This window comes from Apis mellifera, linkage group LG1 (assembly GCF_003254395.2).
Source record: "Apis mellifera strain DH4 linkage group LG1, Amel_HAv3.1, whole genome shotgun sequence".
NCBI lineage: Eukaryota > Metazoa > Arthropoda > Insecta > Hymenoptera > Apidae > Apis > Apis mellifera.
This window is the reverse complement of record NC_037638.1, coordinates 7,043,231-7,057,887: the sequence shown is the minus strand read 5'-3', so window position 1 is coordinate 7,057,887 and position 14,657 is coordinate 7,043,231. Positions and strand designations below refer to the sequence as shown.

Sequence of the window (14,657 nt, the reverse complement as noted above, 5' to 3'; positions counted from 1 at the left end):
AATTAAAAATTAGTACCATTTCTTGAATACTTCTGAAAAATAATTCCAAAAATATATCTTTGACATAAAAGATGGCGCTAGTAATTAATTCTTACTTTATCTTTCTTCCAGTTTTCTCTATTTTTTTTTTACGAGTTTCATGACTATATATATTTTTTTTATGGTACTATATATATATGTATATATTTGTTCTCCTTGTTTAAGATTGATACATTCGAAATAGTTTTTACATCTAAGAAATTTTTTTATAGTATCTATATATATAATAGTTTACTATAATATAATTTATCATATATTTCTTAACCTATAACTAAAAATCTTAAAAGACTATTCAATTCAATTTTTATATGTTTTATTAATGAATATTAACTGAGACTATATTGTGAAAATTAAGTAAGTTCATGTAAACAATTTTATATAATTTTCATTTTATATAGTATGTAATATATTTTTATTTAAAAAATTATGATTCAAAAATGGCTAACAAAAAAGAAGCTTTTAAAAAAAAAAAGATACAAGATCATATATTAAGTAATAAATTATTAAATGATTATAAATCATCTCAAATATTATTAAATGAAACTTCAGAAGAAGTGAATAAAGAAAATGAAGGAGTATTAATACAAAATATTGATGTAAAAAATAATACTCAATATTCAATAAGTGTACGTAAAATAGAAGATTTATGTAAGACTCCAAAAAAAAATGTTGCATTAAGAGATTTAGAAGAAGTAAATAATATTAAAATAGAAAATATAGATTGCTCTCAAAGTTTTAATTTTAATTTAGAGACATATTCAGAAGAATTAGTTTCAAAAAATATTAATTTTTTACCAGAAACATTAGCAACATGTAAAAGTGAATATTTATATAATGAGAATATATCTGATAAAGAAATAAAAAAAAAATCTAGCAATGATTATAATCAATTATCTAATATGATTAAATCTGAATTATGTTATGATGAAGTGAATGATATGGAAGCTATTGACATGTTGCATGATTTTAATTCTATAATGGATTTTGAAGAAAATAAAATAAATACAGAATTTTTTTGTTCAACAATGAATGATCCTACACAAATTGAACAAACCATAGAAACATCTCAAGATCCAGAATTTGATCCTCTTTTTATTGGAAATAATGAAAATTCTAATGCAACACCAGAAAGTATAACAAGCCAAAAAATAAAACGCAAACGTATTGTACTTAGCCCAAAAATACGAAAAAAAAAATGTCCCAATAATGTAAAAAAAGAGAGTGATATGGAGAATGATTTTATAAATAATATCTTAGGAGAACTAGACATTGAATTATCATCAGAAAAAGAGGAAGATATTGATGAATTAGATGAATTTCCTAAAGATGCATTAAAGGTATATTTTATGTTAATTATATCATATTATAAATAATATCAATTATTTTATTAACTTATTATTTTTTTAGAGACTATATAATTTAGAAGTAAAATTAATGCATGAAGTACCGGCTCAACATAAAATTGAACATACAGCAGGTACAAAACCATTAACAAAAAAAGAAAAAAAACTATTTTTAGAACACGGACCATTAAAAAGTGGGATATTTACACCTAATGAAGATAAAATTATTAAAGATAATTGGAAAGCATTTTGTGAAGTATATTTGATTAATTTTATATATTTTTTCTATGTATAATTTTTCTAATTTTAATTTTTATAAATTTCATTTTATAATTTTTTATATTTATAAATATTTTATTTTGTAGACTCATAATTGGAATTCTGAAAATGTAAAACCATTTCTTCAAATGAAAAATAAAAATAAATTTTATATAAGAACTATGGAAGAAAGACAAAAATTTTCTCAATTTTTAGCAAATGGATTACCATGGAGATCACTGTATAGTGTTTATCATAGATTTAAATACTTGTATAAAAACCAAACAAAAAGTTTTCAAAGGTATTGTGTTAAATATAATTCATAGAATTATTTATTATTATATTATTAATTCAAACTTAATCATATATTTCTTTTATATATTTTATACTAATTATTTGTTTTTTAGGTATACATTAACTGAAGATAAGAAAATTTTGTCTTGTATGGAGAATAAAGAAAATGAAAAAAAACCACATAAAAATTTAGTAAAATTGAGTAAAATATTAAATCGTTCACAACATTCAATTTGGTTACGTTATAAATTGCTTACAGAACAGATGAAAAATAATAAAAAATGTAAGTTTTTTTTAGTGAAATTATAATTTTTATAATTTGAATAATAGAATCTATTTGATTAATTTTTAAAGCAACATCTGAAGTAAAATGGACATTATCATTAATTGGCAAATTTATAAAAACTTTTATGCATATAACATTATGTGAAACAGTGGAAGATTTAAAAGATGCTATTATTCCAAAACCTGTTTGGCAAAAATTAGAAGCAAAATTAAATATAAATTATGAAATACTAAAAAAATTTTGGATACATCAATTACATATGCAATTATTTTGTCCAGAACCTATTTATTTAAATGACATAAAAATAAAATTAATTGAATAGTAAGTAGAAATATTCATTTAATTAACTTATTTCTCTATTAATATTATAATAGTTTCAGTCTCTTTTGTAATATAAAATTATATTATATAGCATATATGGGAAAGGAATTTCAGACACTCGAGAAATTGTCTGGTCAAATGTTGCAAAATATTTTGATGGAATTACTACTATTTTTTTATGTAGAACATTTCTTTATCTAGTCCAAAATGCTTCCATACAAATAGGTACAAAATACTTTCCTGGTAAGCTTCTATATTAAGTAAATAACAAATATTGCTGTGTTCTATAATAATCTTAATATTTTTAATTTTATATGTTTTAGACATTGTGCATTATTTATATCATGAAAAAATACAAAATATAAGAAATGAATCAATGGATAAATTTCTTCCTAGACTATCCTATAAAGATGGTAAAGTTAAAATTGTAAATGAAGATTTGAATGAAGATATCGATATATAATAAATGAATATTACACAAAAATATTTTCAATATCATAATTTATGAATTTAAAAAAAAATTTTTTGTAATATTTACATTTATTTTTAAAATGGAATTAAAAGGCATTGTAATTTATTGAATAATGTTTATATAATACATGCATTCCAATATTTTTTTTATGCAATTCAAAAAATCCAGAATTAAACTTTATTTTTTTTTGATTCCTTTTCTAATGCTTTTTCTTTTGCTCTTTGATATAAAGGTACTAATTTTCCTTCTTTAGCAAGCATTTTGAGTAATTCCATTATTAATGGCAAATAATTATGCTTTCTTCTGATATTTTCAATCTGATACCTTTTAGATTTTCGAATTTCTTTCTCTATCAATGTTTGTAAACGTTCTAATTCTGTTGGATCACAAACATTTGCTATTTGCCGTTCATAAACTGTTTTTCTATCTGTTACTATTGCCATTAAATTAAAATGTATTTCTCCTTCATTATACCTATAATCGTAAATTATATAATTATTATATGAAATAAATGATTGTATAAATTATATTGTATAATATTATAAAATATTTACTTATTTATTCTTTTTTGTATTATTGGCTTAGCTGCTTGAACCCATTGATCTCCAAGTGGACAAGGGCCTAAATCCATAGGTCCATCTTTTAATCCATCTAATTCATATAATCGTCCATCTATAGGAACATAGCTCACAAAATGAAATACATCATCATCTTTAGAGGCTTGTTTTGAATCATATTCAAATATTGTTTGCCTATAATATTTATTCCCATTCAATAAAAATATCAAATCATATAACCAATATATTATAACAATTTATATTAAACAACTTATTAATATTATTAAAATATATATTATATTGATAAATGAAAAATACCTTGAAAAAGAATTATGTACTTCTCTTATCACATCAGAATTGCTAAGAGCAAGTCCTCTCATATTAGCATCAAAGCTTTGACAAAAATTTTTAAATTCTTCTAAATTTGGTCCCAATGATATATCAGAATGTTTACAATTCAATAATACACTCAAAATTGCTTGTGTTGCACATGCATTGTTAATTACCTACAAGTTATTTTCAATATTTTTGTCATCTTTTTATTATAAAAAATTATTATAAAAAAATTTAATAAAAAGTATAAAAATTACCTGTTTTGCAAAAAATATCTTATCCAATCTATTATCTAAAACAATACTTCCAGAAGGCTCATCATCTTGCACCCATTTAAATAAAAATATCAAACCATGTATAGGCCTAATAAATAAGAAATTATTATTAATATATCATAAAAAAAATATTTAAAAAAAATAAATTAATTTAATTTATTTTTTAGTTCGTAAGTTTAAATAATAATAAACTTATAATTATAAATATATAATATTAATTTTGAAAATTATACAAAATGAAAAACAAATTTAATTGATAATTGAAATATCAAATACATTACACAAATACATTAAATAGGTTATGTCATATAAATTAGACTTACTTTAAATTATCAAATTGCTCATCATCTAAACTCCATAATTCTTCCACTTGAGCACCTTGAACACCTTTAAAAAAAAAAATTATATTAAATACTTTATAATTTCAAAAAAATAATACTTTAAAATGTAAGTGCGTTCAAAGTAACTGTCAAATATATACATAAATCTTTTAACATAATCATATATATATTATGTATATTTAAAGTAATCAAAAATAAATTTAAATGAAATCAATTAATTTACCAAATTCTTTTATTAATTCTGTAAAAACTCCAGGATCGCTTTCGATAAGACACCAATTGCCCGCTGAGTCCGCCATGTTTCATTTATTTACCGTAAATTCAAAATAGAATACTCATTGACTATAGTTTTTATAATTAGAATAATATAGATATTTATAAAGTGAATTAAGTACATTGCAATATCACAATGTAATGAATATTATTTCGTTCATGAATATCTAAATCAGGGTTATAAAAATTAAAATCAATAACAAAAATAAAAGAAAAACAAAAAAAAAATACTATATTGGGTGTTTATTGTTTATTGTTTAATAAAAAACTTTAATAAAATAAAATTAAATTAAATTAAAATAAAAAAAAAATTTATATAAAAATAATTCAATATTCTCAATTTTTTAAATTTTTTATTACTCTACAGACTTCTTATAAGATTCACTGTTTAAATAATTAAGGATTGCGTATAGTGTCTTAAGTATAAAAGTTTAACTCAAATTATAAGCACAGCCTGATTTATTAAGTGGTTGGAATAATAAAACATGAAAAAGTTATATAATCCTTTCATAATCATTAATTAATATTATAACACTAAAATACAATTTACACTATTTACAAGCAATAAATTAATTAATTTCAAAATATATTAATAATCGTTGACCGTCATTCGTTAATTCGCATTATGTATTAATAATGTTCAACAAATAGTACATATGTAGTACATAGTTTGAAACAAATTTTAGAATTTATGCGAATGAATTTTTACAATATTAATATAATAGAGATAAATTAAAATAATATGAAATGAAAAATTTTAATCATTACTAGCGTGATAAAGGAAATTAATGAAAAAAATGTAAAAAAAAGTACATTAATAAGCCATATATCAAATATAAGTTATATTGATAATATAATTTAACTATTTCATTCTCATAATTTATAGATAAATGTTTATCTAAATGTATTAAACTATTAAGTCCAATTCACTTATAAATGATCATAAGCAATAGTAGCACTTGGCTTAAAATTTTATTGAAATATTTTTGTTGAAATATTGTGATACGTATAATGAAAATCGCATAAATCTATAACGAGACACTATATGCTGGTTGTATATATTAACAGTTTTCATTGAAGCACCTAACATTGCATTGTTTGATTTTGATTAATTATTATTTTCTGTTTGACATAATGACGACAGAATATCCTCATACCGCCGCATATTAGTTTCAAATGTTTCCAATTGTTTTGTAAGATCTCCTACTTGTTCTGCGAGCGTTCTTTCCTCCATAAAGGCTTGAAGTTGAGGTGCACTTTGACATTCACGATAAAATGCTCCTAAATCGCTATTAGTATTTGTAACGGCGAAAGGAGTTTTCTATAATTTCAATATTTAAAGAGTTTAGACAAATCAAACGTTTCTATTATACTAAAAAGATAGGAACGTTAATTACCAAATCTACCATGATAAAATCGTCGTTGGCACTAGCCATTGAGCAACTACTTCTTCTTGATCCATTTTGCGAGTTGCATTTCGACGTTGCATTATCATTTGTAAGTCTTTCATTATTTCCATTGCTGCTATCTGTGGTAATATTTGTTGTTGCAGTCTTTGTACATGTAGTCTCTGCTGTTGAGACTGGAGGAGGTGAAGTTTGTCTAGGAGCTAGTAAAGAACTAAAAGGTACATCTGGTATAACAAAGTTTTCTTCATTAACAGTAACAGGTTTATTGACTACAAATGCTCCAACTTTAATAGTATCACTAAGGGATTTTGAAGTTTCTTCACTAAAATATAAACAAAAGATTAATATAATGCATAATTTAAAAAAATTAAAATTATATTTAAATAAAATACCTTTGTTGATATCTAGCATGACGAGGACTTAAGTCAGAATGAAAATGATCACTTTTTAACATTATTGAATCACGCCCAGTATGAGTAGGAGATATAGTCATTTTTGTTCTATATGATACTGATAAATGAATTGTCCCCACTGGTGTACACAACTGACCCACTCTAACATGTTTATAATTATCACCTAAAAGTTGCAATATATTAAATAAAATTTTGATATAAAAATAAAGTATTTTTTTTTTTTTTTTATACCTAATGTATGTAGCTGAGGTTCTCCCATATAAATTCTATAACAAATAACATAGGAATCTGGACCTTGTCTTCTACTCAATTTATAAGCTGGAGTAATTCTTGATACAGATAATAATGATTTGAGTAAAATACCCATTCTGTTATATACTGTGTAAGTTACTCTTACAGTGGGATCACTATGCTCTGGCAAAACACCTAGGCTCCATGTTTCTAAAACCATTGTATCACCTTCAATGGTTCTTAATGAAATTTCAATACAAAGAGGTATGGTTGAATTTATTATTTCTCCACATAATACTCTTTTGGCTTCAGCCAAAACTTCTGGTAGATCATGAATAGCAAGATTAAACTGTACAATGAAAATAGTCATATATAGAAAACTATACTTTTTAATAAATAATAAATAAATAATTCATTTTAATTAATTAATATAAAGTGTTTTTAATATTCTAAAAATATTAAATAAAATTATTTATATATTTATTTATATATTTATCTCATAAAATTTTATATTAATATAAATTTTATATAAATTTATAAATTTTTTTTAAATAATAAAAGATAATAATTTACTTTTTAAATGTATGTACATAAACAAAATACGTGAATTTAGAAGAAAGAAATTAAAGAATAAATTTAAAATATGTTAAATCAATTTGAGAAATAAATATATAAATTATTTGTAATATATATTATTAATATATATAATATATATAATATATAATATATATTAAAGTTATGATATAGAAAAGCTTACCCAATCTGTTCCAGATGAATTTGGCTTGCACTTTGTGCTGACCTTTTCACCTGACCTCGACTGCACAATAATTTGAGCAGCTTTTAATGCCAAAAATTTGGTGAATTTATCCAAATCCTTTTTATCTTGCATGCTCAATTTTAATGTGGACATTTTAATGCTATTAATTATATTTTTATGAAATTTCTTTCAATAAAACACAGATATATGCTCAAAAATATCCAATTCCACTAAACTTTATAAAATTTTGAATATGCCAAAGCATCTCTTCTTATTTGTAAAACTACATGATGAGATAGTTTTCGACATTCATATGTGTAAACCATTGCATTTGAATTAGCAAATGATTTCTTTTTTTCCTATGATTTGTTAATGCAAATATTCCAACCAAAAAACAATAATTTGACAATAGGATAAACATCATATCGCTGCATTGTGTTGCAACAGCTGCGTGGCAGACGTTAGGTATTAGGTTGATTCTATTAATTAGAATCTAGTTTTTCGTAGATCAGTTATAGAAACAAATTTGAAAATTTTATTCGAATTAATTGATCAATCTGAATATCACTTTTCTCGAAAAAATGTATAACGATAGTAATATCGAATATAGTTCTTATTTCACTATTTTTATGACACACTGTAAGATCGATCGTGTTTCGTATAGCAATTACCTTAACATAAGAAGCGTTCACATGAATAATATATAATTACTAATTTGCTGAGTCAGAAGTAAGTTAATTTTGTTAAATATAATTTATGGTTAAAACAAGAAAGATAGAGAGAACGAAAAATACTTTTTTGTCAAGAATTCAAAATTTGTAAATTTCGAATTGCAGAATCACCGCGTTCAGAAAATAAGAGTCAGCATAGACCATATATATTATTTTATATATATATATTACATATAAAAAATAAATATAATAATATGATATTAAAACATATAATTTTTTAAATTATTTAACAACATGTCAAATTAATTCATTATTACTATTAATTATTTTACTTGATTATAAACTAATCTTGATTTTAATTCTGGAAAAAATTATTCTATATATAATGGTATTATAGATATAAATGGTACAAATGTTCTATCATTTGATTGGTTAATTGAAGTGTTCAACAATTGATGAATTAAAATATTATTTTTAAAATATAATACTTGTATATATTTTTTTTAATTATTTTAGAAAAAATTTTTCATTTTTTATATTCTTCCTATATTTTTCAATTTGATTTATATAAAAATTTAGTTATAATTTATTTTTTTCAAATTATTTATAACATTACTACATTTCACTTACACATTATTTTATTCTATTTTTTTTTAAATAAAGCACAAATTTAAATTATTTAAATAAATTCACTGAAATATAAGATATAATAATAATTAAATTAAAAATAAAATTAAATTAATCATAAAATATATCGTAATAACAATATTCAATAAATATATTCTTATATATTCTTATATGTTATTATATATGTTATTATATATTTTTATATATGTATAATTATATATAAAATTTATTTTTATTTAAAATTAAATTAATTATTTACATATATAATATATGATAATACGCCATGACTAATACGTAGTACTATGAAATATTACATAGATGGCGTTGTCAGATTTTATTTATTCTTATTATTTTTGCAAACATTTCATGTTAGATTCTTTGCGCATTCCGATAGACGGCGTAACAATCACATCGTGTTACTTCCCGCTATTATTCTTATATTAAAATATTAAAGGTTCTAAAACTTTAATTCTCTTCATAGCTCAACATAATGACTTTATGACAATCCTGGAATATTCTAAAATAAAATAATTTCTTTTGAATTACATAAATAATTGTAAAAAAAATTTTAAAAAATATTGGTGAAATTTTTATTGGTGAATGATTATGTACAAAAATAGAAAATAGAAAAAATTTAGAAAAAGAAAAAAAAGAGTATAGGAAATAAAAAGAAAGGAAAAGCAAAAGTTTAAATTGAATTATATTAAGCAATTATATTAAGCAAAAGATACAAAGATACAAGTGCTATTAGCATATTAAAAAATCAGAAGAAAAAAAATAACTATCTTTGAAAAAAATGATCAAAGCATTTTTCGAATACATGAATGAATAATTTAAAATTTAAAAAATAACACAACAAGTATAGAAGAAAAGAAAATAGAAAGAAGCAGAAACAAAGAAACAAATTTTAGGAAATATTAAAGTGTTTATTAGAAGAAATAAATAGAGATAAAAAAGAAAATGAAAAAAAAAAAATAAGGAAAGAGATTCGATGAGAGAATAAAATAAATATTGAAAAAAAAAAAATAATAGAAAAAACAAAAGAGTTGGAGAAATTAAAACATATGGAAAAATTGAAAAATTGAAAAAAAAAATAAAATAAAAAAATGAATAGAAAAAAATGATAACATATATATCAGGATATAAATACTAATATGTTTATTAATTGCAATCATTTTATTATTGATTAATATGTTAATTTAAAAAAATGACAATTTTATTTATTACTAATTTATTAAATTACAAAAATAAATAAAAATTATTAATTTTTTTATAAATGACATTTATATATATTTTTATTTCATTTACAATTTGAATACTATAAATAATATTTTTAGATTAATCAACTTTTTTGTTTATGCGATCAGGATTTAATTCCATATGAATCGATTAAAAAGAAATCTACTTATCAATAAATAAATAAAATCGCAATTATATATTGTATTTATAATATAAATGACATATTTTAAATATAAATTTTTATCCATATATAAATAATTATATAAACGAGAAATTTTGTATTTCTTGATTACACTATATAATTATTTTATTGATGTATTTGGAATAAAAATTATATTATAGTTTTAAAAACTAAGTTTTATAAAAAATATATTAAAAAATATAATATTTATATTACAAAGAATAATGAACAATTTTTTGTAATACCTATAATAATTAATATAAGAAAACTGTTACTTTTATAATGGACTGTACAGTTATAGCACACAGCATGCCAACTGCAATGGAAATTTCCACTGAAGCACTCTGTTGCCACCGTCTTGTAGACGCTTCATAGCCGCGCCTAAAAACCAGATTGCATCTTTCAAAAGACTAAATCGAAGGCCATTCTTATTTTTTTTTCATTAGTTAGTTTCGATTAATTCGATTTATTATATTCCGGATCATTTAATAATTTATAGAAATATTTATTCCATATTAAATAACATTTAATGAAATAATTTAAATATGGAATCATATGATTATTTGTATCTCTTTATTTTTTGTTTTTTTTTCAATAAAACTTAACCAAAAAATACTACAATTTCTCAACTAAGATTTCTCGTGTCATAATTTAAGAATACTATTATTTATGTATTTTTCCATTCAAGAAATTTTCAATATAATAAATAATTCGCAATTCGCATCACTATCAATAATTTTAATATAAAGAATAAATAAATTTTGTTAAATATTTTTTATAAATATAAATTGATTTTAATCTTATTTAATCAACATGACTAGAATTACAAACACAATTGTAATGATAAATGATTTTATTTTTAAAATAATATGTAGATTTTAATCGAAAATAAATTCCGTCACAACAAGAACATAAAAATATAAATTTTATTTTATTTTTTTAGTAAAATATTAAAATATAATACTATATAAATTTAATATAAATTTTTTTTGCACGAAAATGTAAAATTTCTTGTGCGAATAAAATATAAGAATGGAAATAGTGACATAATGAGAACATGAAATGGCCATGAAACGACGTAAAAGGAAGAAACGTGTTTTCAACTTTTCTCTGTTATAGATATAGAAAGGGCAAGTTGGGAATTTTAAATTCGAAATATCGTCGCAATATTTAGAAAATAGAACTTTTTGATCTATATTAAAAACATCGTATACTTTTGACAGGAAATGTACTCAGGGTTCGAGAGGCCTCGCGTGGCCTGGTCCCCTCCCAAGATAAGAAGGCCTAAGGGGCCCGGTTGAACGTTTGCCACAACGTTTGCAAGACTTCCACGCTTTTGTATTAGAAATGTACTTCGTTCGATCAATTCTTCCTTCGATTGACTATGCATTTATATGAATTTAATTTGATTTAACCACGTATAATGAATATCTATCGCGTGGAGAAGTTAATCTTTTATTATTTAATTGTTTTTCTTTAAAAATGAAAAGAGAAACGAGAAAATTATTTAGAGGTTATGTTTCGATAATTTCACGAATAATTAGGTAATAATTAATAATTTTTTACTTTTTGTTAAACTATCCAAAAATCTATAATATTTTTGCTTAATAAAATTACAATTTCATTTTCAGATTACTATTATAATTAAAAATTATTATCATATAATAATATTAAATTTATGTGTCTTTTAGAAAATTATTTAGTAATTTATTATTGAGATTTACTCCTTACTTATTAAATTAGATATTAGATTACAAAAAATAGTTTTAAGTTTTAATGTTAGGAAATCATTTTATTAACATGAATAATTGAATTAATATATATATATATATATATATATATATATATATATATTATAATCTAATTAGATATAGATGTAGTAAATTCAAAGCTTCATTTTAATAAATAAAAATTTAATCAACAATTAATATTTCATTTGAAATACACACGGAAAACTAAAAATCTACATTACCTACAGTCCCATCAACGAATCAGAATAGATATCTGTTTCTTGTTATCACTACAGACGATGAAACTTATCTGTAAACATCGATTGTTCTCATTAAATATTATATTAAGCTTCTCATACGTATAACCTTTAAATTAGTGAATTTCTAGAGTTGAAAGTAGTATTTTTGGAATTTACTTATATTATCGAAAGATATAGAAAAAAAAGTCTATAATTTTTGGTATCCAAGGGAAAGACAACCATCAATTTATTAATAATTGATTGGAATGAAATATATATATAGTGAAATAAGATAGAAAAAAAATAATTTTATTAGCATTTATCTACAAAAAATGTTTGAAACCACGATCTACGCATTAAAATTGAAAAAACCACGCAAGCGATAGATAGAATACAAGGTCGAATTTCGTACAGGCATATCTATAACATGAAGTCACGTTTATGACTGCAATATAAGCACGTGCTGCTACGTTTTCGTTAATATTTTATAAAGATAACAGAGCAAGTAAACGATATTTAAGTGCCAATTATAATTATCGTGAATCGATTATTCCTTGCCCGATTTGATACCGCGTTATTAAGTTTCATTATGTAAAATAAAAAAAAAAAAAAAAAAGAAACTGCAAAAAAATTGAAGCTTATAATTTTCCTTTTCAAATATATTCTTCTTGTAATTGTCTTGTAAACTCGCAATTGTCAAGAAATTTTTCTATATAACTTTTAAAATAGTTATTGCGTGATTTCTTATTCCTTATCTCGTATATTACATACTTATTATATTTTTGAAAAAAATATAATAAGTAACGAACGCAATAAATTTCTTGCATATTTTTTTTTATCATAAATAAAAATAAAAAGATTCAATTGTTAAAATATTTGAAATAATAATTGTTTATAGATACGTAAAATCATTAATTTGTCAATATTTGTGGTAATACGAAAATGTTTCAATTCAATACGTTATATAATCGTACGAAGAAGAATTGCATAACAGTTTTTCCTCGGCAATTTTAATTTCACGTTCTAACTTTTAATAATATAATAAAAATCTTACGTACGCGAGATGTAAATAAATTTGTTTTAAAAAACAAATGATGAAATTTTACACGTATTTTTTAAATACCTGAATTTTTTTTTAAACACAAGTAAGACACCGTCTATAAAATAGATATTATAGATTTTATATAATTACGAATCGCTTAATCCTTAACAATTTTCGAATTACAATTATTAATACTTGAATTTTATCGCGCGGATGTAATATGCTGTATAAATGTAAAAAAAAAAAAAAAAAAAAAAAAATTAATGAAAGTTTTGTATCAAGAATCAATGGCAAGATGGCCGCCGAGTATCAATAATCGAATTATCAAGATTATGAATAAAATAATGAGTATAATTATATTTATATCTCCTATTAATTTTAATTTCTAAAGAATGATCCATTGTATTTCTATCTATCCTATTTCACTTTCATTCTTCACTTTTATCTTTGATACAAAAAAGTCGGTCAAGAATCAGATAACACCAGTCGATTTTTAAAAAATCTATTTCTCCATATTTTATATCTTCAAGCACTTATATCGAATGAAGATGTCACAATAATACTCTATTATTGACTTAAACGATAAAACTATTATTTTCATTGATTGCAATATAACAAGAATGATGCTTATCCGGTTCAAATCAGTGGATTATTTATCTTTCTGGTTTAGCAATAAATTAATAAATGTTTGCCGATCAATTTCTGCTATCCATCAACAACAGCAATAAATCATAAGAAGAAGACTAATCAATTGAGAATGATTTTCACAAGTGACAATAATACAATTTGTCCTGAAGTATATTGTGCGTAGGAAGTACAATCTATATGCAAAGCAAGTAGTAACACTTGAAAGAAGTGATGTATACAGAGTATTCATAAATCATACAGTTTCAACAATCAATTTTGGCGGTAATTTCAAAATTTGTAATGCAAATTATTGTTTACAATATTCGAAGGCAAATAATGTGTACATATATATATAAACAAAAAACTGTTTCTCTGAAAAAAGAATGCAAGAATTTTTTTAACATAAAAATAATTTTTAAAAGTAACTAAAAATGATTCAAAGAGATTAAATTCTTTAAAAATGAACTAATATTTTTCTACAATCTATAATTTTAAAAATTTATACACTTTTACTAAACTAATTAATTTTTATTAAACAATCTTCTCTTCTTAACTAACATTGGAAAAAATGTTATAGTTGGAGAAAAGAAATATAAAATAATTTTCCACTATATCTTTGATGGATCTTGCATAACGGATCTATATAAAAATAGCATCATATATTTATATCATAAATGAAATATATGAATTCGTGTATAT

At 22.0% G+C, this 14,657-nt stretch overlaps 3 protein-coding genes across 4 annotated transcripts; 1 reads left to right on the top strand and 2 right to left on the bottom strand.

Annotated features, from left to right (window-relative positions):
* The first annotated feature begins 525 nt into the window (after positions 1-525).
* Positions 526-3,315, top strand: LOC551416. Its single transcript, XM_625247.6, has 7 exons — positions 526-1,376; positions 1,447-1,638; positions 1,748-1,941; positions 2,048-2,217; positions 2,289-2,541; positions 2,633-2,784; positions 2,865-3,315. The coding sequence occupies exons 1-7, from the start codon at positions 939-941 to the stop codon at positions 3,002-3,004; spliced, it is 1,539 nt and encodes a 512-aa protein (XP_625250.4). The 5' UTR covers positions 526-938; the 3' UTR covers positions 3,005-3,315.
* LOC413813 (ubiquitin carboxyl-terminal hydrolase isozyme L5) lies at positions 3,086-4,901 on the bottom strand. The gene is made up of 6 exons (XM_397252.7): positions 4,743-4,901; positions 4,502-4,565; positions 4,161-4,266; positions 3,889-4,076; positions 3,568-3,765; positions 3,086-3,487 (listed from the first exon to the last, which is right to left on the bottom strand). Exons 1-6 carry the CDS (start codon positions 4,816-4,818, stop codon positions 3,184-3,186), a joined length of 936 nt encoding a protein of 311 aa, XP_397252.2. The 5' UTR covers positions 4,819-4,901; the 3' UTR covers positions 3,086-3,183.
* Positions 4,902-5,132: 231 nt separating this feature from the next.
* Positions 5,133-8,372, bottom strand: LOC551384 (autophagy-related protein 13). Of its 2 annotated transcripts, none has more exons than XM_006564995.3 (5): positions 7,603-8,372; positions 6,846-7,194; positions 6,594-6,777; positions 6,199-6,523; positions 5,133-6,113 (listed from the first exon to the last, which is right to left on the bottom strand). In XM_006564995.3, exons 1-5 carry the CDS (start codon positions 7,753-7,755, stop codon positions 5,901-5,903), a joined length of 1,224 nt encoding a protein of 407 aa, XP_006565058.1. In that variant the 5' UTR covers positions 7,756-8,372; the 3' UTR covers positions 5,133-5,900. The 2 variants fall into 2 exon arrangements, with proteins under 2 accessions (XP_006565058.1, XP_623782.1); XM_623779.5 differs by having other exon boundaries at positions 6,190-6,523; positions 7,603-8,364.
* Positions 8,373-14,657: the final 6,285 nt, after the last annotated feature.

What these genes read in the sequence shown, in the direction of transcription:
- LOC551416 (XM_625247.6), top strand. Translation starts at nt 939, where the DNA reads ATGATTAAATCTGAATTATGTTATGATGAAGTGAATGATATGGAAGCT. An exon ending in ATTGGAAAGCATTTTGTGAA is followed by an intron (nt 1,639 to 1,747) that starts GTATATTTGATT and finishes TTTATTTTGTAG; the next exon opens with ACTCATAATTGGAATTCTGA. An exon ending in CAAACAAAAAGTTTTCAAAG is followed by an intron (nt 1,942 to 2,047) that starts GTATTGTGTTAA and finishes TTTGTTTTTTAG; the next exon opens with GTATACATTAACTGAAGATA.
- LOC413813 (XM_397252.7), bottom strand. Translation starts at nt 4,818, where the DNA reads ATGGCGGACTCAGCGGGCAATTGGTGTCTTATCGAAAGCGATCCTGGA. An exon ending in AGAATTAATAAAAGAATTTG is followed by an intron (nt 4,566 to 4,742) that starts GTAAATTAATTG and finishes TTTTTTTTAAAG; the next exon opens with GTGTTCAAGGTGCTCAAGTG. An exon ending in ATACAAAAAAGAATAAATAA is followed by an intron (nt 3,488 to 3,567) that starts GTAAATATTTTA and finishes TTACGATTATAG; the next exon opens with GTATAATGAAGGAGAAATAC.
- LOC551384 (XM_623779.5), bottom strand. Translation starts at nt 7,755, where the DNA reads ATGTCCACATTAAAATTGAGCATGCAAGATAAAAAGGATTTGGATAAA. An exon ending in ACCTCAGCTACATACATTAG is followed by an intron (nt 6,778 to 6,845) that starts GTATAAAAAAAA and finishes TGCAACTTTTAG; the next exon opens with GTGATAATTATAAACATGTT. An exon ending in ATTTTATCATGGTAGATTTG is followed by an intron (nt 6,114 to 6,189) that starts GTAATTAACGTT and finishes TTGAAATTATAG; the next exon opens with AAAACTCCTTTCGCCGTTAC.